Source organism: Epinephelus moara, chromosome 4 (genome assembly GCF_006386435.1).
Source record: "Epinephelus moara isolate mb chromosome 4, YSFRI_EMoa_1.0, whole genome shotgun sequence".
NCBI lineage: Eukaryota > Metazoa > Chordata > Actinopteri > Perciformes > Serranidae > Epinephelus > Epinephelus moara.
This window is the reverse complement of record NC_065509.1, coordinates 24,307,981-24,334,052: the sequence shown is the minus strand read 5'-3', so window position 1 is coordinate 24,334,052 and position 26,072 is coordinate 24,307,981. Positions and strand designations below refer to the sequence as shown.

The window sequence follows — 26,072 nt, the reverse complement described above, 5'->3', positions numbered from 1 at the left end:
CTGAAGACACAGACAGATAAACACTGTCAAAGACGCATTGTCAGTGTCGAAAAATGTCAAAGGAAATTCATCAGAGATTCATCTTGTGTTCTTCAGAACTGAATGAATGCGTTATTGCTGAAGAGGACTCGAAAAGGCTATAAAATTAAACAGCATAAATTGTGACCGATCATGTCTTCCTACTGCTGTTTACTCTTGGTCCAGTTACTGTTTATTTCAGTTTATTTTAGGCACTTGACTTCATATCCGTTACTCAGGCTCATCGAGATTACGACCTCTTTTTCACACGTACAGAGAAAATAAAAAAAGAACGTGCCAGTTCCTCCGGTATAAAATAGTGTTATGAATGTTATGAATACATATACAAGTTATGTGTGATCACCTGCAGCATCTGCTATCTCAGCTCAGTGACCTTAACTCATGTTGAAGTAAGTGCAACAAGACAAACAACCGCTGTGTTAGCTTTATCTTTCACTTCTCCTGTGTGAATGATTACAAGAAAAACAATGGGTTACACAGAGTAGTAGAATTTTTGCAACTATCTTGCCTTCATTGTTGAGATAAAAATGTCGATCGAATCAAATAATTGACCCCACATGTTGCTGCTGAGTTCCCTCACATTTACAGGTTGTAATAATCAGAAGTTTAATGTGAGGTAATGGCATGCAATACCATATAATCTCATGCAATTATGTGAGATAGGGTTTAAGAAAAGGCATGCAATTACTGTTTGGAAATGAATACCTTAAATTTCTACTTTTTTTAAAGTGTGTGTTCAGTAAACTGTAGCCTGAGGAAAACAGAGTCTTTTACCTCATTTATTAATACCAGAGCTACTGCAACGCACAATTATCTTTGTATATTGGTTATGACTCGAGCAGGGGTGTCAACTCATTGTAGTTCATGGGCCACGTACATTTGATCTCAAGTGAGCCAAACCAGTAAAACCACTGCATAATAGGGGTGGGAATCACCAGAGGGTCCACGATACAATATTATCGCGATACTTGAGTCATTATACAATATTATTGCGATAAAATATATTGCGATATATTACCTTTTTCAACTGTAAATGATGTCCCAAAAGCAAATTTTGTCAACATCCGTTTAATCTAAGGCCATGTTTACACGAAAACAATCCACTGAAAAGGGAATCGTTTCTCATTTTCGTTTTGAAAAAAGTTCAGACGACAACGTTTTGAAAAATCACTGTGCACATGGATCCGCAAAAATGACCAAAAACGCTGTAGTATACATGCCAGGCCAGTAGTTGGCGGTGTGACTTTGTAATGAAACAACATGTGCTTCCTTCTACAGAGCGGTGATGTATAAACACACAAAATGGCAACCGCACAAATGTTTGTCTGGATGGACGACGAGGTGGAGTTGCTACAGTAAATCTACACTTCACTGGAGAAGCGTTAATAAATTCAATAGGATGAGCAGCACAAACAGAGCTCAGGAGTCCGCCGTTGTTGTTGTGATGGTTGACTTCCTCACGCATGCCTAGTGACTGGAACCGTAATGCGCATATGTGCGAAAAGTCTCAGAGTAACTGCATATTGCAAGTTTACATGGCAATGGAGATGGTGCTGTTTACAAAAAATTGCACTCTGGAATGTGTTTTCAAAACGTTGCATTTTCAGCCAAAACGCAACTTAAAGGAAATGACCACTTTAGAATGAAAATACAGACAGTACTTACTGACGCTCATGCCGACAAGAAGTCCAGTGTAGTTTTTTAATCCACAAAAATCCAAAAAATGTAATAAAACTCAAACTGCATTTCAAAAACGTCAGAACGGCTCGTCGTCGTAATCCAAGTGCCCTGAAGCCGCGGCATGCAAAATTGACTTGAAAAGACGTAATTTACTCCACTTTTATAGCATAATTTCTCACTGTGGTCAGTTAGCCTGCCCTGCAGGCGTGCTGTGTTTACATGGCAACTCGCGCGAGACTAGCTGATGGCTGGTGGTGGTGCTAGTTCTCGAGGGTACTTCTGTTATTTCAGCTAGCTGTTATCCTCCGATACCCCGAACGACTTTTGTGGATTAAAAAACTACCCTGGATTTCTTGTCAGCATGAGGGTCAGTAAGTACTGTTTGTATTTTCATTGCCCATTTCTTTTAAGTTCACCGTTTTAGGTTGAAATAATTGTCGTATAAACAGGACCTAATACGATAAAGTTTTCAGTCTGTTCAGCTCACTTCAGCCATTTTGTGTTGTAGCACAATGAATCTACTGGACTGAGAAAGCTATTGTAGGCTACCTAAAGTAGCCGATACTTGGCACTGTGTGACGATACGATGTTGCCACACAAAATATCGCAATACTATGCTTACCGGCTTACTGCATAACAACCTAGAAATAACAACACTTCCAAAGTTCTCCTTTTCTCTTAGTGTAAAGAAGTACATTCTGAAAACATTCATCCATTCACAAAACAGACGTTGAACAGCCTGAGATGTGTTAAGAAAAATAAGTGCAATTTCAGCAGTATGACTCAGCTTTTCCACATTCAGTTAGTCCACTACTCACTGTCATTACATGTGCATTTTCCCTTATATCCCACCCCTGTGTAGTAATGCTGACATCATCACAGCAAACTAAAGTAGTTTGATGAAGCGGGTTATCCCCTGCCTTACAAACCATTTACAAATGTGAAGTTGGCAGTGGCTTATCAACGGGGCTCCACCTATATTGTTTTAAGATAGAAGTCTGATACAGACTGTTTTGTACTGAAGCTGCTGAGTGACAATATTTTGCACTAATAAATCACTGTTTTTTCGGAGAACTGTATTCTGGTCGGGATGGAAAAGCCTCTTCCTCGAAAATTTTAACATGAAGTTTGTTACCCGCTGTTTAACTTGCTCTTGAATCCTGACACCTCTTTGCTTTCACAACTGCATCAATGTTAACTGTGCAGAGTCTTTTAGTGGGCCGGATTTGATCATTTGGCAGGCGGCTTCTGGCGTGTGTTTGACACCCTTGATCTAGAGAGGGGAAGACTTCTCTCTGTACTCAGTGGTGGAATGTAATGATGTAATCCAGTAGCAGATATATGATTATCTGATTACACTAACAGCATATTAAGTGCTTAACATTCACTCCTCCTGAGCCTGCTACAACAATAAAACTCTGAGTATACGGTTACGCATCAGTGACAGTAATTCCATGGTGGAGTTTTTTTCATACTACTTTACTTATAATTATATTATTCTGTTTTTAATTACTATTTAATGTACTTTGCACCTTCTTTTAATTATAGTTATATATTAATGCTTGTTACTTTTATTTATGTAAAGCACTCTGAATTGCCCCTGTGAGCATGTGCTACAAAAAAACACTTAATTACTATACTATATATTATGATGATATTATAACTATAATATCACTCATTCTTAAGAACTGGGACAAAACCTTATTAATACTACTTTTCTCTCTACAAATAGTTGGGGAAACATATCGTAAAAGTTCAAATTTATGACTATTAAACCTTGTAATGGGCCCAACTCTCAGGGATTTATTTTTTTCCTGAATAGCAAACATAATAAATATCAGAAGTAAGATCTGATGGAGCTGACGCCTTACGGAGTCGACAAAGAGTTATATATTTATTAATTTTACAGCAGTCGAAGTGAGGATTCATTTTATGTTTCAAAAGAGTTCTCTTAATGCTTGTAAAAATACTCATTTTAAATTCATAGTTATTTAGTTTGGATTCAGAAGGGCTACAGAGCTGACCTGTTATGGTTAAGACACACCTGATAGCAATATTTTTTAATGAATTTATCAAAAAATAGAAAGCTTAACAGCATGTGAGCAGCATTTCTGCCTTTTTGGAAACAAGGAAGTGAGACAGGAATCCCTAGGATATAGCTAACGCTGTTATGCCTGATTAAAATATGTTTTTGTAGAAATCTAGTTTTGGTCTTTTGTTTATTTAACATTTGCATAATTATATTTTCAACACAACTAGCAGGTACACATAGACCAATAACTGCTGTCACTATCACAACACATGTAGATATCAGGGCAAGGACAGACAGTTAAATAAGCAAAACAGAGCATAGTAACAAAAAAAATGAAATAAAAACTGTCTGACCTTCTCTCAGTAACATCATACCTCATATGACACAGCTCTACTGTTATGACTAAGACAGTAACAGACATAAAGTAGCACCACATATACACCTGCAACTTTTGATCATCCCTCAACCCCGACCTTCCCCGTCCCCATGGGTCTTTCTCTAAATTCTTTTATACATGTATAAAGTTCTCAAACGTGCGCTATAGTGACAAAAAAAAAAGACTAAATATAAATACAAATTCATACAACTTTTCTAGCTAAGTTGAGTGGCTCCTTCCTAGCCTCAAGCATGACGTAATCCGCCCCCTTCATCCTAGCAACAGAGAACTCCAAGAAATCTAACAGAGTTGACAAAAATCTGGGACACATCTGTAAAAGTATATATATATTCTTTAAAACAAATATAATTATAGCAGTACATTTTTACACCAATGTCATCAGTATTAGTTAGCTGTTAGTGGGAGGTTATATAAAGTTGTGAATTCTTGTCTGGGATAAGGCTGTTTTCTGGCACATTAAAAAAAATTAAAGCAGATTAAAATATTTTACAACTCATATTTAATTTATAAAAATAAATCCTTTAAAAATAATGTTTAACCCTAGAAACTGAAAAAATGTGTTGATAAGTTGCAATTTTATGTATTTTTTACATTATTGCTATTTGGTAGGACCAAATTTGTGTATAATAATTCATAAAAATAAATCCTTAAAAATAATGAATAAACCTAGAAACTGAATTATTATTATTATTATTATTAAATGGGGTTTTTTTTGTTGGTATGGCCAAATTTGTCCCAGTTCTTAGGAATGGGTGATATATAATAATTAATAAAAAATAAATCTTTAAAAAATAATGAATAAACCTAGAAACTGAATTATTATTATAGGACCTTATTTGTTCCGGGTTCTTAAGAATGGGTGATATATAATAATAAAATGCAGATCAGGGCCATTCTGCTGCGTACTTTGACTTTCTTTCTTTTTGTTGGTGACAATGTCCAGACATATCTGAACTAAATTTAAAATGTTAACCGTGGTCAAAAATCACTGTCTTTTCTTCCCTTCATTATTCAATCAAAGTGAGACCGGTGAAACTTTGAAAATAATTGGAAAATTCCTGACTTGTAAAAGTGAAAGTTAAGGGAAGGTCTCATCCTGTTTTTAAAAAAAATAAAAAATAAAAAATAATTAATTTAACTTGATTTAATTAGCACAGATAATTAGATTTCCTTCATCTTCTTGGCAAATTAGTTAGGAACCATGGAAGTAAAACAACATCACAGATGATGTTCAAAAAGTTATCCCTTAACTTTATTACCACGTGCATCATCTGTTGCATCGTACACAACGCCATGATTTTGTGCTATCCTGCGCTCGGAGCTCTGTGAGTAAGCAGACCACAAGCTGGGACTTCTCAAAACAAAGTGGACCTACAGTAACAACTGAGAGCGGAGTGTATCCATGGAGAGATTACGACTACAAAGAAATCCCAGTCAGCTAATGACAGTGTGCAGTACTCAAGATACACTATCTTGCAACACACAGGTCACCCCGCCTGATATTTGCCATCACCATAGCAACTCATCATTGGTAATCATTTCGGAATTCCCCGACAGCGCGTGGTCCCTCACACACGCACACATACGCACAAACACACAGTGATGATTCAGAAAGGCGAGCTGGTCCTTTGGTACAGAGAAGAATGTAAAGGGAAAAAGGGGAATGAGAGACAGATTGAATTGTGGTTTCCACTGCAAGCTGTGAGTCACGAACACGAGGGAGGGACGGAGAGAGAAAAAAAGAGACTATTCTGGGATGGCTGCTATGGCAACATAATAAGCAAGGGGGCAGGTACTTGCAGGGGTGTTTCCATAGCAATGCCCTGTGTGTGTATGGATAAATATCACATGCCACAAAGCAGTTTGTAACGTAGTAAGGAACTCTTGCTTTACTTTGTCTGACATTGTGTTTTAGACGAGATGATCTCCTAACTTCCTGTTATTCTAACGCAGTCTGAACAGTCTTTTCATGTCTGCAGACTAGACTCACTTGAATAGACTGATGCTGTTGGAAACACCTTTCACATGTTTGGTCTTGCCACCGCTGTAACATTGTGCAGTCAGTGTAATTAACTTACTGAAAGACTACCTTTAGGTGTATTACTTATGCCCAATTGTTGCAACATATCAGCCTCTGGAAAGTTAAGTAACTCCTTATATCTGACACACTCATTGACACACAGATACCTCTGTGTTTGCGATGTGATTAGCCCGCCGTGTGATCAAATTCTATACAGACACCGACAATCACTCACTGTTGAACTATTTTGAATAATTGATCCGAGGGAGTGATAAGGGCTTTTGCAAGAGTGTCTCCTCCCTTTTGCTCACCAGCCATCTGTTGTGCTTCAACACAAGCAGATACCTTCCTCAGCTGCACATTCCAGTCATATTTGCAAATGTTCCAACACTTCAGGTCTGTCTTTTGGGGGGTGGGGGGTTTTAAACCGTAAACCACCAGCAAGTCAATACATGAAATGGCAATGTATCTGTTCACAAGCATGGTCGGGGTACCTGTTTGTTGAGTAAGCTTCTCTAGGCCGAAACTGTCTCTTTCTTTAACAAGCATTGCAAGAAGAAGTCTCTTAAATGTTTTAAAACAAACTATGTTACTCTCAACTGTGCTGATTGTAGTTTTTATATCTGAAAAGCACCTGTTTACAACATGGGACAATTGCAGTTGTGTTTCATGGGAAATTTAATCGTTAGCCCGGGGCCAACGGGTAAAGTGAAGTGTCAGTACACACCCAAACCGCACAGCAGTTGCAAAGATTTTAATTTATGACTCGCTTTTGAATGTAGTGTTTTCTAATACACAATGCTGGATATTATGTATAATTAAGTAGGTGATGAAAGGGGATCAGTTAGAGTGATTATACTTTTATTTCTTCTTGTACAGCAGTTTTTGTTTTTCCATTACAGTGATCAATATTGCCACACTTGGTAGTCATAATAGTGCGTATTATAGTTTTGCCTCAGTTTGACAACATCACTCCCAGTGCCCCACCTCCAGATTCTGGTAATATGAGCCAGAGACAACTGGGGTTTCATGTCCAAAAGCGCAGGGGCTGACTGTTTTCCCTCCACCGTACCTCTCTCTCTCTCCCTTCCCTCGTGTCACGCACTTTTCCTCTCCACTCTCACACTGGCAACCCCTGTTGCAGGGCAACGCAAACTCACCAAGAAATAACCAATAAATAATCCCGTCTCTAAACAATGATGTCCTACTTTAACTCTAAGGATGTAACTCACAGGCATTGTTTGCAAGGCCTGCATGGTTGCTGTATCGTATCATCTTGTCTCTCCCTGCCTTCTTCAGCTATTTCCCCTCAGCTCCCTCACCTTTGACCTCCTTCATTCCATTCCAGTACTAAATTACTATGCTGCGTTTTAGTGCCACGGGGAAATGTGCTGCTCACACCCCTTTAAGTGCACCAATGGGGAGAAACGCCCCTCACTCCGGAACCAAGGTTAAGATCCGAAGGTCACTTTTAGTGCCTAATAGAAGCAGATATGTAGGATGCATGTAGATATGCATTTTTTACCGCCACTGAGAGCCTGCATGGTTTTCATTATTCCCTTGTTTACATGTTTTTGTGAGTGTCCTCATTTGCCTTTTGCTGGAATTCCAGTCTAGCATTCACACGTCGCTGGCAGTTCCTCAAATGCAAGGAGGGGACACTTAAGGTGAAGAAGCCCTCAAGTGCTGACTAAGGATCCATTTTCCTGCCCCCATTTCTTTTGCTCCAGCTTAGCGTGTGTGTGTTAGTGGGATTACAAGCCCAACCCTAGACTAGAGTCTAAGGAAAACTCCATAAAACGCAGAGGGAGGGACTGTGTATGTGTGGCGGCTCACTGTTGTTTCTGTCCGCCTAGAGACGCCCCTACAACCGTCTGACAATAGTTACGCACTCTTGTTTCGGCCATTAAACACAGACACTGTTGCAGAGCTGTAAACATGTCTAAATTGAGACATGTATCTAAGTGAGGACTTTGCGGTTGTGGCTACATCTTAAAAAAACCCTCCTCATTCTAGAGTCACCTAAACCCAAAGAAGAGGACTTCCTTAGTGATAACAGCTGCAATGTGTTGACCTTTTTTTTTTAAGGAGAGCTTTGTTGGATTCCATCCCCGGACTCCCCAGTGTTAGCTCTTCACCTCGCTGTTGCAAGCCCCCCCACCGGCCGCCTCACTCTTTTCCAGATGTGTGTCTTGCAACAACAGATGCTTAGCACATGCATACCATGCCTAAAGCTCCTACAGGGGGCTGACAGCCACACAGGGACCTTGTGTGGTGAAACAATACAGCCTCTTTTTGTGTTCTTCCCTCGCCTGCGCGTCTTACTGCTGCAACTGCCTCTTAAGAACCCACCCCACCACCACCACCACCACCACCACCACCACCAACCTTGTGCACGGACGTAGAAAAATGTCCAAGGAGAGAGGAAGAGAGGAAGGAAAAAGAAGTAGTGAGTGTGTGGCCAGAAGAGAAATAAGGACAAGGGGGGAGGAAGGTTGGCAGGGCTGGAAGAGAAAATGTTGCTGTTGGCATAAAACTGCGTATTGTTCTTGTGGCTGGCTTTAGTTTGGCTTTTTAACTCTGAAGTTACTAAACACAAATAAGAACTATGAGTGTATGGACTTGATGTCGCAGCCACTGTTTAGGAAACACCCAAGAGCTTTAAACTGCATGAGCTCACCCCTTACATTATCATCTGTGATTGCATGATCAAAAGGCTTTTGTAACACCACTCCCTCAGCAATTGAAGGGTTAGCCATCAGCGTTGTTGTAATGCCGCGACGCTGTGGGTTAACTTTTAGTTATTTGCTCAAGTTACAGCCCTCTTCCACCACGATCCACAGGATGGGTGAGTCATGTGTTCAAGGACTTGCAGGCGCTTCGCTGTTGTGGGAACATTTCCATTTTCTGATTTCCATGGAGCCACAGAACAAACTAAAATGGCCTCCCTAAATCAACACTATGGTGGAAGATGGTTGCGCCAAAATGATTTTGAATCACGCTTAGTAAGTTGGAAAAAATGACACATCTGACTCACTCCAGGATGAGATTTCTTTCTTGTGCATCTCTCGTGTATGTGTGTGTGTCGGAGCGGAAAAGCAGATCCACCCAAGATCTTTTTTACTTTAGATTTTAACAAATTAAAGGATAAAACTGGAGCTGATTGTGCGTTACTGAACATTGCAAGACTGAAGATGACCTGAATAGTTATGATTATAAATAAACAGGATTAATTATAATGGGCTGGTCCAGGTGTCCTATTTTACCTGCAGCTGTAAACAGCACACAAAGAAGCTCCGAACAAAGAATTCAGTTATAGCAGAAGTGAAAGGATAAGCCAGGCTGCAGGTGTGGGAACGGTCAACAACGATGTAAGCTTCGATACGGTTGGGTGTGTCCGATTAAAACAAATGTATGTCCTCAGTCATACGTAAACTCTACCAGGCACAGAAACAAGTTAAATTAAGCTTCAGAAAGATTTCCTCTATCATTAGGAAAGAAAGAAAATTAAGGGAAAGTTTGCAGCAAGTTTCTGGTGAATTGCGTGCAAAGAAAATGGCTGATTATCAGCATGGTCTATTTTTTATTCCTAAACGATACCAACTTGCAGAAGTAGGCACTGAAACATGGCATTTCTGCATTTCAGTAGGGTGTGGTCGAATCATACAAAGAAAAGAAGTTGTCCTCAAATGATTCATTGATAAAATGCTGTGTGTATGTTCATGTCATTATAAAAAGAAATTGTAAGGGAATTAACTTTTGTAGTTGATGTGCAGGCTTTGCTTTATCCATCAATGCTGGTTTCCAATGTGCATGTTCTCACAATATGAATCTGTAAGGTTTTGGGGAAGATTTAACAAAGCTTAACGTGTTCTGTCTCAGTTAAACTAAGAGGGAATAAGTACAAATATTGTGTTGATGACCCTTTGGCCTTGTAGAAGACATTTTAAAGGGCGTCCTCTTCACAAAGATTCGTTTCAGGCTTCCTCTCCTCTGGGAAGCACCAGAAACATCAAAACAAGAACCCATAGTTTAAAGCAGACGACATTCTTTGTCTTAGTCTGAGCAAACCACAGAGCTCGGCCCAGTCATGTTCCCTCTGCTGGATGCTCCCCATTCAACAAGCTCAACTGCTTTCCCATGACAAGTCTTTGGCTGCCCCCTGCAGGAGTGAGAGAACTTCAGCTGGACCTTTGGCCTACAGTGGAGACGTAACTGTGATAAACAACTGCTCCTCTGGGGAGTACTTCAAGTGTTCTAAAAGAAAATGTTTCCCAATTAGGATGCATGCTTAATGTGTTCACATATTCACGACATCAGTATAACTAGAGCAAATGTTTCTGGTGAGTCGTAGGTTACAGTAACTTGACACCAAGCTGAAAAGCTTTGTTTCACTGACCTCTTCTGGTGGCAAATATCAACTATGACACATCTCCAACCACGCCCTGCATTGTCACTGGGTGTGGTTGGCGTTCAGTGTTGTAACATACAAGGCGGATGTCAGGAGAGGTGAAGTCACTGCTACACATTTGTAGCAAGGCTTTTTAAAGCAGGTTTGCATTACTCTGCAAATCTCTTTATTGATCATGGTGTGCACCAAACTAAATGTTCCCACCATTATTTCCTTGTTTCTTTTCTGGGTGGCACCAATCAAATGTATTTGTAGATGGGTTACCGCTCATAAAACAAACTGAAGTCAGACCACAGACATCAAATCCCATAGATGGCATTGTGGAAAATGCTTTATTTCGCAGGTCAAACAACAAAAAAATAGTTTGGGGCCATTGAGACAAATCACTCTTGTCTTGACACTGTCATTCTTGCAGTAAAGTAAGCACGTGGTGGCTGAAAGTCCGTAGGTTTTAAGTGCTGGAAAGCAGAAGCGCAGAGTGCTTTCGCTCAAGACTGCCCCAGTGTCCTCTCACTTGAAGACCTTGCCTTGGTTGAAGGCTTTACCCACGTGCTTGAAGTCTCCCTCCCAGGCAAAGTACTCCTTTACCAGGGTCTTGCACTCCTCGCTGTTTGGATCCAGCTTGCGCCAGTCATATGATTCGTAGTCGATTTGCCAGTCCGGACACAGCTAGGAGGGGAATAAGAACATGTCATTCGAATGTGAATGAATTACCTTGATGTCTGATGAACTGATAGTGCCACCTACTTGGACCATAGCATTATGTGCATTGAAATGCAGAGCATAAAAACTGCAGTGAATGCTTTGAACAATCCGAACAATGTCAAAATGTTAAACATTTTACTTTGTACTCACGCAACATGTTCAAATTCTGAGCAGCAGTTTAATTTAGCTTGTGACAAAAGCAGCAGTGGAAACACCTACCAACCTACAACATCTGATATTACATCCATTATAAATGTTTAGCTTGGACATCGTTTGTGGCCACAGCATGAACCAGCCTATTGCTCACTGAAACAGAGATGACTGGGATGAATATGGTCTCAAGTTTCTCTTCCCCCGTCAGATTAAGACTTGGTGCCATGACTGGACACCGCCTTGCCCAATGACAGGGGACTGCCAACTAACCCCGAGATAAGAGTATCATCCAATTAAACATTGTTACTTCAGAAACTTCTGTTTAATGTTGAGTTGCATTCCATGTATACCTACCAAACCAAGTTTTGTTGCACACAGCCACATGCAGAATATTCTGCATGCAAATTCCACCTGGATACTTTAGGCAGTACGCCATTCACAACATATTGAGGTAAGCACAACGAGTGGATTGGCATACGAGTCAGTCACACCATGGCGAGCTCAAATGACAGCAGCTGAGGACCTGTCTGCAGGTACCCGGTCAGCTACAACAGCAACCGAGGAACAGTTGTGTATAAGACGAGACGGTGCATTGGCGTTGCTCTAGAGTTGTAGGGTATGTAAATGCAACGACAATGACAGCATCACCCAGATGTGCTGATCACTGGGATAATAAATGTTTGTGCTTTGAATGATCAAATATAGTCAAGGTGGAACTAACAACACACCTCTTAATGCACAAGTGTTGTGTTTGTACAGTGTAATGCAGAAGTGTGTTAAACATTCCTTATTTTTCTAATGACAATAGTTTACTTAAGTTGCAAGTGGGCAAAATTTTGCCTCAGCAAGATGGTTTTGTCTGCCTTTGACACCAACCTTGTTAAATTAAAACAAACCGATCCTTATGCATGTGGGGTTTTTCCCCCCCTCACTGCCCTGCTCTGTGACTCCTAAACCAAACCCAGTGTGAAACAAACCTTGACTTGTGTACTGTTACACCACAACCACACACATAAATAACTGCCCAGATCAGTTTGTTGAAAACAAGCCCTTATTGCTTGAGGGTGGTGATGTTATCGGGACATTGTGGACAGTGTGTTCATCCTTTTCAGAACTTACAGTGAAGGCCAGTTCCTGGCCTCTGAAGATCCAGACACCGGAGATGGCGCTGTCGTTGTTGGTGCCAAACAAGAGGACGCTGGCGAAGGCATTCTTTCTGAGTTTGTCCAGACGCTGGAACATACCTGTGAAAAAGGTTTGAGAATTTTTTAATCAATTAATAGAAACAGTGAGTCACAACTTAACATATACAACATGAACTGTACTGGTCACAAAAAAACAGGACTTCTTTTAACATTTGACACGAGTCTTTTCTAGATTATCAACATTAACTTCTTTTCCTCCTCCTTACATATGGCTAAACATTAAGGCCAACACTACAACACCTGCAGTGTAGTTATTCTCTACATTTCAGTACCCAAGGTCAGTGATTTTACTGTGGCCACAGCATGAACCAGCCTATTACTCACTGAAACAGAGATGACTGGGATGAATATGGTCTCAAGTTTCTCTTCCCCTGTCAGATTAAGACTTGGTGCCATGATTCGACACTGCCTTGCCCAATGACAGGGGACCATATGCTTTCCCCTAGAGGTGTGTTTCCTGATTGGTGTACAGGCCTGTTTCTGCTCTGAGAGGGAGCATTTTAGGTTATGAAATCTAAATCATCTCCAGTACAAGCACTGGCTTGAACAACGACCAACCTTGTTTAACCTCAGTTGTGTATTCTCTATTCTCTAGTATGACCTTACTTAACTTCAAAGAAAAGCTTTGCTACATTAAAATATGGGACAAAACCCATGAGGAAATGTGTTTATGTTGCTATAGCATATACACAATAGACCTCCAGGTGGTGTTTAATAATTCTACAAGCCTTGCTTGCAATCCATTAAGAAAACATTCACAAAAATGCAACCTTTAGGTAAGGATTGATCCACAATGTGTTGATGGCACAAACATCATGTACACCACTATTAAACAGACCTGCATTGTCTTTGGACTATGGGAGCCACCATAAACACACACGGGAAACCCGTGCCAATACATGAATAAGCAAACCCCCATACATGACAAACCAAGACCAAATCTAAAAAGTTACTTTCTGGACTTCGTTTCCAACCACAAAGGCACAACATTGCTCCAGATAACATAAGTAGGTCTGAAAAACAATTACTTCACAATCCCTGAAGTCATTCACTTTGGATTCAAGCTGCTGGATATAGTGGCAGCTGCTTAGTCTCACCTGTGATAAGGTTGCAGCTCTTGAAGGTTTGTGTGAGCTCCTCGGGGTATTTGTACTGGCTGTACCAGACCGAGTACCCCTCCGGGTCGAAGTGCTCCCAAAAGTGGGGAATGGCTACTGTCAGGGTGTCCTCGTTGGAATACTTTCTCTTGAACTCGTCCATGACAAATGGGCTAAAAAAGTAGAGGGAGAAGGACGGGTAATGTATATCTGCTCTCTATACATATAGGGCAAAGAGAGAGAAACACGAGGTGTGGAAATCAGGCAAGTGACAAAGAATATGAATAGACTCAAAAAATGTTTAACTCTACTTTAAAGTTCCTCTCGTGGCATTGATTTAACACCTTAAAATGTATCTGTTCATCAAAATTACACATACTGAAGTTTTTTTCCATGGAAAAAAGTCCCTTCATGCCTTAAAATGGCTGAGATGTAACTTTTCACCTCATTTTGTATGCACAAATACATGCACATGAAAATTTGCCCCCGCCTATAACTCCACCTGCCTGTCCGCCTCTTGCCTGCAAGCGAACCCACTCACCTTCAACTCTGCTCATCCCTCTCTTCAGCAATTAAACAGTAACAGATTAACATGAGCCTTCGGCTTGACTACATTAACAAACAGCTGATAATGTGCTGCTAATGTTAAATAAATCTTGCTCCCCATCAACAGCTCAGACAAGTTGACTTGAAAGTGAGACTTTGCTTGAAAATACCGATACATAGCTACACCTGGCTTCTCCTCTGATACCCCTCATTTTACCGTAGTGTTCTGCTAACAATGTGGAACACCCTGCCCTGCAAGTTGATGGGATTGGTTTCTTAGGTACGTGGCGTAAGAAATACTGGCAGTCTGAATCCATGTTTTTGAGACTGATATTGGTGCACTGCTGTTCCAAGGAGTAAATGCTCAGCCATGGCACTGAATTCTCATTTTGAATTCTCAGTGTTTCTAAACCATTATCATCTCAAGGACCCCTAAATTGATACAGATTAGGTACCAGGTCCCCATTTAATAAGATTTCACTTCAGAGACCACTGACTGAGAAGATTTTGGTTGTAAGATATGATTAAGACCAGAATTCTGTACTTGTCAACTATAGCTGAAGAGATAACTGCGGAGGAAGTGAAACCTATGATCAGAACAGGCACTCTTATGACTCTTACTCACATTGGGATCACTTCTACAGTGAATTAAATAGTATAAGTAAACCATTTCCCATTTTTCTAGGGACGCCATGGCACTCCCTCTAGGACCCCTGGTTAACAGCCACTGTCTTATAGCATATCAAAACACCGTATGAACGTTAACAAGGTTAAAAACTTGATTTGTGATTGATTTGACTTGATTTGATGTGGTGCAAAGTCAAACTGAAGCACTACCGACGACTTACACAACCAAACGCATCTTACAGAGTGACGTTTGACTACTCTAAAGATCAACTGTAGATCTTTAAGGTTCAATCTGGTTTGTGCCCATATCATGAAACAGCCTATTACTCACTGAAACTGAGATGGCTGGGATGAATATATGGTCTTAGGTTTTTCTTCCCCCGTCAGATTAAGACTTGGTGCCATGACTGGACACCGCCTTGCACAATGACAGGGGACCATCTGTTTGTGTGTTTGGTCGTACACCAATCAGGGAAGTCTGAGGACTACAAATCCTGCACTGCGAGCTTTTAAATGTTTAACACAACAAGGAAAGCATAAAGATATTTGTACCTCTTTGGGAGGTGTGCAAAGGGGTCCTTTGCTTTGGGCTCAGCAGCCAGAACAGCATCACAGTCATCCATCTCCTCCTCTGGGGCGGGTTTCTTCTCCTCCTTTTTCTTTTCTTTCTTCTCCTGGGGCTTGGCTGCCTCCTTTCCTCCCTTCTCCTTCTTAGGAGGGGCGTCTTTCTTGGGCTGCATCTCGGCAAACTTCTTGGCTGGAGAGAAAGAACAAAATATTGAAAACATGTTTTTTCTGTTAAAACTTACAATTATCAGACTTTGGTTTTGTACTCAGAACTACAAAACCTGCAAGTAGCTTTGTCTTATGTCTTTTAAACTGTGCCCATATCATGAAACAGCCTTTTACTCACTGAAACTGAGACGGCTGGGATGAATATATGGTCTTAAATTTCTCTTCCCCTGTCAGATTAAGACTTGGTGCCATGACTGGACACTGCCTTGCCCAATGACAGGGGACCATCGGTTCTTCCCAAATAGGAGAGCCAGAAATTTGATGTTTGTTTAAAAGAAAATTTTCTGTCCCATAAGAGTAATTCAGTATTTTCTTTATATTAATTAACATTTTATAAAAAGTAAATGGCTGTGTAAACCCTGTGTACGTCAAATCACATCTAGTTCTTTCATTAAAGAACGACACCACCCACTAATGCCTAAAATTGAGTTGCATATTAAACTGGGCCTACAATAGCAAGTAGGGTTACTTTAAGTATCATGAGTACACATACCTTTATTTGGTGCATACAATACTAACCTATTAACTGCAGACGTTACCTGCAGACGTGCAGATAGCAGCACAGAGGAGAGACTCTGCAACATAAGGCTCTGAGTAACATTATCTCTTCTGCTTAGGAGGTGGTGAAGTGGTAGCTTACTACACCTTAATACGATACAGTCTCTGGCTTTTGATATCTAGTATCAACAAAAATGTCGTGGCACAGTTCCAAATCGTTAGTGCAGTTAGCTTGTTTACTATATTACTCCAACGCCACAGTCACTCAACGTCCCGCTGAGCCCTGTCCAAACTTTAACAGCCAAATCTGATGATTCAATTGACGTAATTCTGAGTTGGGTACAGCCCTACAAACAGCAGTATAAGCATCTGTTGAATTCAGCTCAAAAATTAAGGCAAGTGCATGTCTAATTACATACTTTTAATTAAACAGTATGCTCCAGCAGCCAGTCTCATGCTCATAGTGTGAGCCTTTTTTTAAATCTCATTTATGGTAACTCACCATCAAACTGGGCCATCTTTTCACACAGCTTGACCTCTCCTAGAACAGCCTTAAACTGGGGCTGGTTGACACAGGTGGTGAACCAGCGAGTCACGTTGGTGTAGGGCTGACGGAAAGAGGGCTCAAGGACCTGCAGGGGACAGACAGGCTTTGTGACTCGCATATCAAATCAAATGTTGCTCTACAAAATGTCAAAAATCAATGAAAGAGTGTGCAACTTTGTGTGGCTGTTATCTGCAGTGTGTATGTCAGACCTGTTTGTAGAGCCAGATCATGGAGCAGGCCACAGTGATGTCAGCAAGGGTGACCCTCTCTCCCACAAGGAAGGTACGGGTGTTCAGGTGTTGGTTCAGCACGGTCAAGGCCCTCTTCACGTCCTCCTTGGCCTGCTCTGTGGCCTGGACAGACCCAGACAGAAGAATGACTGTGCTGGACTACACAACATTAACTCTGCAGGGTCAAGTGCCAAGTCTTAATTACAGGGTGTCACACTCTGTCCAAGTGAAACTGGCACCCACCTTCCACCACAACGACCAAATAATCATTTAAGTGTTTAGTTTGACCAGAAAATGCTGAGCTGCGTACCTGCTTGTTAAACTGCATGATTCCCAGAGTGGGGAAGACCCATGCGCTGGCTGGAGGGATGATCTCTGAGTCAGCGAAGCTCACCCACTGCAGGACCTGGGCTGCGGCCTGGGGAGTGGCACCACGCAGGGCATCATTGCTCACTGTGGTTGAAAGGTAGAATTGTTTTTTAAAAAAACAAAATCTCTAGGGTCATAATTTAATTTCCATTCTACATTTATACACCGACAACACAGAAAATGATTTCCAACAGCAAGTTACAGAGCAGAGCAGTTACAAGTGCAGACCTTTACACATCTGACAGAATGCTGCCAACAGTGCATCAAACATTTTAATCATGTAGCCCGTCTATCAGGTACAACTAATGATCGTTGCATTCCATTTCGGTGTGCAGGAACCCATGTACTGCACATGCTAGCTCACAGTGACCTGTGAATTTACGAATTAATTATTGTTAGCTGACTCAAATGACAAGTTACACTATTACACCAAGTATGCGAGGAGAAACACTCCCTTAACCCCTACAGCATTTAAGGCCATTGCACATTGAGTCTTTTTTTTTTTTCGTCGTCCAAAATTGTCACACGTCTAAAATTACATACAACTTCATGCTGTGTCAATCACGTTTGCACACTTGAGTCCGAAACTTTCGTCTAAAATTTTCAGAACATCTGTCAGAAGCCTTTAAAGCATTTGACCATGAATCAGTGAAGAAAACGTGGTACTGGGACACAGCCACAAGACAGAGGAACAGGGAGCACAGAATCATTTCATAAAACTCAGATAGCTCACTTTCAACAGGTCAGATAATAATATTCAGGTAGACGAAGAGGAGGAGGACGTGACCTGCACACAGAATGTGGAGACACGGAGGGGGGACAGCTCCGCCCCTTCATGCAGCTGCCGTACCAAATGATAGACAGGGAGGGAGAGGTGACAGCCAGATAAGTAACTTCAGTGGGGAGGGGCAAAGGAGGAAATGTGTCTCAATTTTGTCACAAATTGCAAATTTTCACAAAGAATAGAGAAATAAAACACATCAGAATCAGTGTGCAAGGTTTCTGTGCGTAACAATTTTTTTCCCCCAATAACGGAATTATCAAAATGCATCCAAAAAAACAACAACAAAAAAAGACTCAGTGTGTGAAGGCTTTTACTGTGCTTCCTTTAAACTTTAGGTAAATAATATGTGGATCTCCTGGATGAACTCCCAAATGTATAGAGCATAAGAGACTTAAATGAATGATATTAATAAACATAAGACTTACAGTAGTGAGCAATGGCATTACTCTCAAACAGACAGAAGCCGTCATCTCCCTGGTAGGCAGGTACCTACAAACAATGGCAGAATTCAAGAATAACTCAACACATGTAGCATGTTTTTAACAAGTGAACACTGCAGTCAAGTGCATGATGAAACATGATTGGCACCCTAACAGTGGAGTAGTCAAACCAGTTACAGCACTTCTATATTTGATTATAATTGAGCGACTTAAATGCCGTTACTGATTCGCCACATTCATTGTTGCAATTGAAACAAGAGCTACTGAGAAACAGCTGAGCTTAACAGCACTGACCTTGCCCAGAGGGAAGTTGTTGAGGAAGGCAGGAGTGCGGTTCGTCTGCCCGAAGGTGAAGGCAGGGGAGCTGCTGGCGACTTTGAGGTGAGCCCCACTGTACTGGGCTGCAATCTGGGCCTTGAAGGCCCGCCAGTTCTCTGGATACGTGTAAAGAGTCTGGAAAGAGGGGGAGACGACACTACAATTAACAAACAATATAAACAAACATAACAAATCTGCTTTGAATGTACATGCATGACTTATTATTGCTAGCAGGTTAACAAAAAGTTGAGGGGACCTAAGGATGTTCTCATGGCAATACCTCACTATGGTACAAAATTAATCTGGCCCTGTAATGCAGTTTATTATTTTCAAACACACAATGAAATATCTGGACAGTTTTGGAAAATAAAGCCACACATCCAGTTTAAATGGAGACAGCTTGCTCTGGTAGTACTTTACATACAAATTCATGATGCTATACAACTCTGGATGCTCGACCATTTAAAATGACTGGGCAGGAATGGGAGCAGGGTGAAACTGGGGTGTAGATAAATACAACTGAAGGCTACCAGGCCACATGTACCTCTCTGACCGACTTCAAGTAAAAATTAAGCTATATTCACGTGGCTTTTAGCTTGCTTGAAATGCTAACTGATGCTAGCTGGCTTTACCGGTAACAGTGAGCAGATAGTATTCCTTCGCATAACGTTAGCTTCAGATAAAGTCAAAAACAGGTTCGCCTGAGGACTACAAAAACAGGACATAAGCACCGACGTTAGGCGAAAACATTAATAAATACAGGAGTATGTTTCCACAGCTGGAAAATAGCCATGTTAACGTGGCACAAGCCTGGGCCAGGAGAGGGGCGTCATTCACTGTGAATGCTACGTCAGGTTAGCATTAAGCTAACCCCAGTTTGTATGAACGCTGAATGAAATTCTTGGTAAATACCCCCGCTAACAGCTGCGTAACAGACCGATAGCAGTGTAAATATGACAAGCTGCTCGATAAGACTGCAGATGGGCCTGATATTCGGTGGATTGAGCCGGGAAAGTTTACAGAAAACCCTCAAGTTAGCCATCTTTCCATCTTACTCACCCCTGCCGCCATCTTCAGGACGAGAGAAAGAAAGAGCAAGCGCACCAGTGACGTATTTACGGCCACAAGCCGTGCGCGCACTTGGAGTTTCCGCGTTCACGTTTCGCCTCGTGTTCTAAGGACAGGGTAATGCTCAGCTACATCTCACACAGACGCAGCTGCACATCATGCCCTGACAAAGTAACATACTGTGACATTTAAAGCATGAACATACAAAGATTTAACAACAACTAATACTTTATTACAGTCTGTGTACAAAAAACACAAAACAATATTTGAGATAGAAATTGTGAATTATACATGAAAAAATTGGTAAATCATTATGTGCTACTGATGCATTGTATGCCATCTTGCACCCATTCCGATTAAAACAAATGTAGGCTGTGCAGCACGATAATAAAACGATGTTGCTATGACCACACCATGTCAATCAGTGTAGAAAAATATTCATTTTACACAAAAAAGTAACTAAACTACTACATAAAATGTCCCATGTGAAATGTGCTCTCTCTGGGGCAAATCAGCTCACAAGACCTGGAAAAAAGGGACAGAAGGCAAGTTTAATAATCATCATAAAAGAGAGAGTAAAACATTTTTATAACTCGCAACACAGCCAAAATTATTCCACTATAACCACAGTAACCAAATTAAAGCAACACAAAAGCTGTTTTGTCAAACTATGGAGCATATCTTCCTTATTGTGCAGAATAACTTGACATTAAATAAATCTATGTATGGCATTTTATCACTTCATGCCAATCTAACAAGCAGGTCTACCATGTATGACAATGTTCTGTGTAATACTCACCAAGATAATCATCCATGAGAGATCCAATGGCGAACTGAAAAACAAGGGAAAAGCTTGTTTTTAACTTCATGCCTATTAACACAGGCCTACAGTACATCACTTCTATAACCTGCTGGGTAACATCTGAGACATAGTGACACAGCATTTACTGTTATGTTGGCTTATGGCCAAGAGAAATATGCAGTCCTTATAAGACAAGAAAGAAAGAAAGAAAGAAAGAAAGACTTACAATGTCATTCTTGTCTACTCTTGTTCCCACAATCTTTAGCCGGATCTCATCGTCTTGCTGGATTACAATGTCCTTAAAAAGAAAAGAAAACACCCTTATAATGCTATTTGGTGAACATTTATTTCATTAAATACTTTTTGGTATTACTGTAATTATTTTAAACCTCTGGTTGGTTACAAGACATAATGAATGTTCTTACCTCATCAACAGTCTTATAACAAGGAGGATTGGAGTTGGGGTCAAACTCCATTTCTGAGGGGATGGACTGCATAAACAAAAATACATGTGAGATAAAGATAATACATAAATCAAAAAGCACATTAAAGGTCGACTGACTCGGTCAATAACTGTAAATGTTAATGTGACTCACATGGCGAGAGATGAAGCAAGACATGGGACCAATTTCTGTGAACAAGCCAACCTGCAAGACATGGAAAAATATAGAATTTGGATAAGTCACAAAAAGAAAATTTCCATTATCAGTTATTAATTACTTCATATTCAACACATCCACAACTAAAGAAGCATAAACTCTTGAGCACATTTACTGTGATGAAGTTAAAAGACGTACTCCACAACAGTAGGGAATTCCATAAGCCAAAATAAAATACAGATATTTCAGGTATCCAGCAAACTTGCACTGTTTGTCCCTCACCTTGTTAACCTGAGTGACCACAGCATCAACCACCTCCCCTTTAAATGGGCGGAACACAATGGCCTTGTATTTGACCGGGTAGAGGACAAACCCTCTCCCAGGCTGGATTACACCCGCCCCGATGTTGTCTATAGTGGTGACTGCGATGACGAAGCCATACCTGAAGGAGAGATTTACATAAATTAATGACATGTACATGTGCATGTGCATGTAGGAATGTAAATGCAATATAATAACTTGTTCTGCATGTTGATACTGTCGTAACAAATATCGGGTCTCATCTGTTGCCCTTGGCTGTTTTTTAAAATTGCCTGGTCAAAACTCACAGCTTTAATCCTCTGAGACCCGTCAGCGATCCCGGTTGACATTTCAGTCTCTCAGAGACTATAGAGGGCTGGATTTTAGAATGATGATACTGGTATCTCATAAAACTAGAAGACATAACGACATGGTCGGACGTACACGGACACTACTCATTGAAACTGAAGAGCGGACGAAGAGAGAGAGGGAGCAGCAACAGGCAGAGGAACATGTCCGAATCCAGCTAAAAGTAAACACAGACGTTCATTTCTTCTTTCCGTTATGTTGTCGCATAATTATACTAACAATCCGATGCCTATCTGTGTGAAAAAAATGCACTTTTCGTGGACGTATTTTGACGTTGTTTGACGCTATCCCAGTGCCCTATTATTTAATATAGCGCACGCTTAGAGGCTGCAGGCAGGTCAGCCTGAGCTTCGTACTGGAGAAAGGTCAAATATTGAACATCCTATCACTCATTTAGACAAAAGTAGATCAGAAAATAGGGCCCAGGTTGAAAAAAACATTAGTTCCCCTTTAACATCCTCCTGAATCAATCTTTGTCATATGTTCAATTTTATGTATCATTGTGTCATATGGACTGTCTATATCTTAATTTTATTATGTTGGTCTATTCTGTACGCACGACATCTAGCCTATTGGTCATCTGTCTGTTCAGGGAGCGGAATCCCTCCTCAGGTGCTCTTCCTGAGGTTTCTTCCATATTTCTCTTTTTCAAGAGTTATTTAGAGGGGGTTGCCCTTATCCATGGCAAGGGTCAAAGCACAGGCGGCGTCATGTGCTGTACAGTTTGTAAAACCCCCACAGGCCAATTTATGTGTAATATTGGGCTATATAAATAATGTTGTCTTGATTAAACAAAATTATTACACATATGACATAATTTTCAAATGGAACATACAATAATTCATCATACCAGAATATTTTTATTTCTTGATAACCTTACCAGAAATAAAAAAATGTTTCTGCCTCTTCCCCTAAAAGTGCTTACACTAACCTCTGCATTAGACTGAAGTTCACCGCACTTTAGTAACATCTGTTCCAACCTAACAAATGCAACGTGTCACTGAAATGACAGGTTAACTTAACTTTCCAGTCAAATTACAGCCTATTCACCATTTAACTAAGAAGCTCTCGGAACAATAACACGCTTTTTTTTTGTATATAATTGCACATAATTAAGTCTTGCAGCTACTCACTTGCCGGTGCATGTACCCTCCACTTCTGTGAAGAGCTTCTGTTTCACGGTGTTCAGGAGGTTAGGGCCAAAATACCTCGGGTGTAGTAAGATTTCATGCTCCAAAGAAATCTGGAAACACAGAAAATGCGTGAATTACAGGACATTGCTTCCAATAGCAATGTTAGTGTGGGATGCATTAGATAAGATACTGTTTTAAGTTATTAGTTTAGGTTATTTATTTGCACATACCTGTGTATAGGCAAGACAGTAAGAATTTATAAAGTGTACACATTGTGCAGAAGAGGTTAGGAGCCAAAACTGGCTTATGAAGACATGCCCCCTACTAAATAGCAATAATGACACCTTAAAAAGAAAAAGATAAAAACAAAGATTGCAAAATTGATCAAAGTTTCAAGACTAGCAGTACTACAAATTAAAAGAAGTGTACAAATATGAAAAATGTTGTTAAAAGCTAGAATTAATTACAAATGAATCAATGAAGTGTCTTTGTAGAGCATTTGTAAATTAGAGTCCTTTTAAGATGTTTTTTATGTAGCCTAATGATAATGTTGGTGTTGATTGTAGCGATGGAAAGAGGTTGCAAGGTGTCTACAGGTATCAGACAGTTAAATTCAATGCTTTAAAGACCTGTTCAAGACACCTTTTAACCAAATTTAGGACAGGTTTTTGAACAAATCATGTTTTGCCTAATTAAGCATTGCAGGTAAGCACTGCAGGTAAGTAGTATATATGTGGTCTTGTGCAGAGGTAGAGTGTTGAGTTAAATCAACCTACATTTTGCCAACAGGTAAGTGCAAATATGAAGTAAAATTACAGTATTATAGATTTTTAAAGATTCGTAACATTAGACGTGGACTTTTACATAGAAAGGCTTCACTCATTTTCACAAAAATTTAAAAAAAAATGGATAAATGAAATTAGATCAAATGTTTGTTTAACACCTCACNGTGCAAATATGAAGTAAAATTACAGTATTATAGATTTTTAAAGATTCGTAACATTAGACATGTGGACTTTTACATAGAAAGGCTTCACTCATTTTCACAAAAATTAAAAAAAAATGGATAAATGAAATTAGATCAAATGTTTGTTTAACACCTCACAAATTCAAATTTAAGACGATTTAGTGACTTTTAAGGCCTTATTGCTGTAACATTGAATTTAAAACATTTTAAGACTTGTTAAGGATCAATAGACACCGTGGGTTGTTCCAAAGAGATGGTCCTCTGTATTTTTCATTTCTTTTTATTTATTTATTTACATTATCATATTAATATAGACATATCACAAAAGGACAACAAATAGACATACCTCAACCACAACAATAACAAAGACAGCAACAAAAGGTTTAAAATAATACAGTAACATATTATGCGACAACATAAGACATTAAAGGGGGGTATACAGTACTACGCCTTATAATTAGTAGATGAATTCATATATCTTAAGGAGTAGGCTACATGCCATTTATACGGGAAACCAGAAATTCAGGAATACTTCAAATAGGGCTGCTCAGTGTCGGTCTAACAGTGTTTCAAATATACTATGTTCACATGCAGTCCCAAATTTGCCCCCCTTCAAAAAGTTGTGTCACTGATCATGTCAGCTATTCTTTCCACACTAATAAGACTGGAAAACTCAAGCAACCAAGCTTCTATCGAGGACCATGCTGGCTTCCCAATTCTGCAGTTCAACAATATCATTCTTTTAACAGCCAATAAGTAAAAGCCTACTGTTTTCCAGTCTTGTTTTGACTGAACTTGTGCAGCCCTACAACCCAACAAGCAAACCAGAGGACATGGGGAAAGATTTATATTCATTATTGCTGAGATCCAATGACTCACTTCATTCCAAAAGGACTTGACTTGGCAGTGCCGAAACAAATTAATCAAAGCTCCCAGATGCCCACAACCACCAGGATCTATTCTATTTTAATTCTGAAGGGTATGGAGGATCTTTAATTGTATAACTCTGGCTCTAACGCACAGACATCCCCATTGGGTACCTCCATACTGTTCGCCACTCCTCACGGGTCAATCAGACCCCCTAATCTCGTTCCTGCTGGGACTGAGAGGATCAGCATCTTGTACACACTTGAAACGGCACTTCTATTTAATGCTGCAGACTTGAATTGTTTATCTGTCTCCTGATCATGATCAAAATATTCTTTGGGGAGTTTTAAGGAATGTGACTGTGACTGTGCGTACTGTAAAAAGCCGTTTGTGTTCAAGCTGTAGTTCTCTGTATTCCTCAATGAATATAGATCATGGGAAATCCGACAATACGAAAAATTAAAGTCCTTAAAAATGTCCTTTATGAATGGGATGCTGTGGGTTCTGCCTCAGTGCATCAGGTTAATCAAGCTGGTGGTATATCTGCATGGCTTTATGGCAACACCGCCAATCAACGCGGCGTGGATTTGGAAGTTTTGTTTAGCCACATTAGCTATGCTAAACATTTAAGCTAGTCGCTAACTGACAAACAAAACAACCGTACACTGCTAACAGTCGGCTCACACACGGAGGATAATACACATACTTACATGGTAAAACATTTCCGCTGCGACGTTCAACTTGCACTCGATCAATCTTTGGGTTTTAATAAATTATCCGAAACGTTGTGAACTTAATAAATGAAAGCCAACCGTCGCTCATGACTCACTTCCGGGTTATGTTGTCGGTAACAACCGTGGTACCCTGAGTTCTGACTCGCAGGGAGTCAATGTATGGAATAACTCCGGAGTATATAGTTAATATTTAGAGACAGAAAGCCCTCACTAACCCGTTTATACTCAAACTACAGATATACGTTTTACCTGTGGAGCTTGTTGGCTGTAAACTGCATTACATACAGGCATAAGCGCTCAATGGAAACCATGGAAACAACGTCTACACCGCGCGCACAGC

General features: G+C 40.3%; 2 protein-coding genes across 3 annotated transcripts; both read right to left on the bottom strand.

Annotated features, from left to right (window-relative positions):
- Positions 1-10,878: 10,878 nt before the first annotated feature.
- On the bottom strand, positions 10,879-20,083 carry eef1g (eukaryotic translation elongation factor 1 gamma). 2 transcript variants are annotated; one of them, XM_050041741.1, is made up of 10 exons: positions 19,953-20,083; positions 18,870-19,028; positions 18,561-18,624; positions 17,293-17,435; positions 16,962-17,105; positions 16,708-16,837; positions 15,465-15,669; positions 13,740-13,912; positions 12,557-12,681; positions 10,879-11,248 (listed from the first exon to the last, which is right to left on the bottom strand). In XM_050041741.1, exons 1-10 carry the CDS (start codon positions 19,962-19,964, stop codon positions 11,090-11,092), a joined length of 1,314 nt encoding a protein of 437 aa, XP_049897698.1. In that variant the 5' UTR covers positions 19,965-20,083; the 3' UTR covers positions 10,879-11,089. The 2 variants fall into 2 exon arrangements, with proteins under 2 accessions (XP_049897698.1, XP_049897697.1); XM_050041740.1 differs by lacking the exon at positions 19,953-20,083 and adding an exon at positions 19,526-19,573.
- Positions 20,084-20,171: 88 nt separating this feature from the next.
- On the bottom strand, positions 20,172-26,060 carry polr2g (RNA polymerase II subunit G). Its single transcript, XM_050041742.1, has 8 exons — positions 25,709-26,060; positions 23,165-23,274; positions 21,645-21,804; positions 21,360-21,410; positions 21,189-21,254; positions 20,990-21,061; positions 20,761-20,794; positions 20,172-20,486 (listed from the first exon to the last, which is right to left on the bottom strand). The coding sequence occupies exons 1-8, from the start codon at positions 25,718-25,720 to the stop codon at positions 20,473-20,475; spliced, it is 519 nt and encodes a 172-aa protein (XP_049897699.1). The 5' UTR covers positions 25,721-26,060; the 3' UTR covers positions 20,172-20,472.
- Positions 26,061-26,072: the final 12 nt, after the last annotated feature.

Bases quoted from the DNA above. Each gene is read 5' to 3' on its own strand.
- eef1g (XM_050041740.1), bottom strand. From the start codon at position 19,558: ATGCGAAGGAATACTATCTGCTCACTGTTACCG. The intron at 19,029-19,525 runs GTAAAGCCAGCT...CCCTCTTTCCAG, and splicing joins CTATCTGCTCACTGTTACCG to ACTCTTTACACGTATCCAGA. The intron at 16,838-16,961 runs GTCTGACATACA...TGTCCCCTGCAG, and splicing joins TGATCTGGCTCTACAAACAG to GTCCTTGAGCCCTCTTTCCG.
- polr2g (XM_050041742.1), bottom strand. The intron at 21,411-21,644 runs GTGAGGGACAAA...CATGTCTTGCAG, and splicing joins TGGTCACTCAGGTTAACAAG to GTTGGCTTGTTCACAGAAAT. The intron at 20,795-20,989 runs GTAAGTCTTTCT...CTTGTTTTTCAG, and splicing joins GAGTAGACAAGAATGACATT to TTCGCCATTGGATCTCTCAT.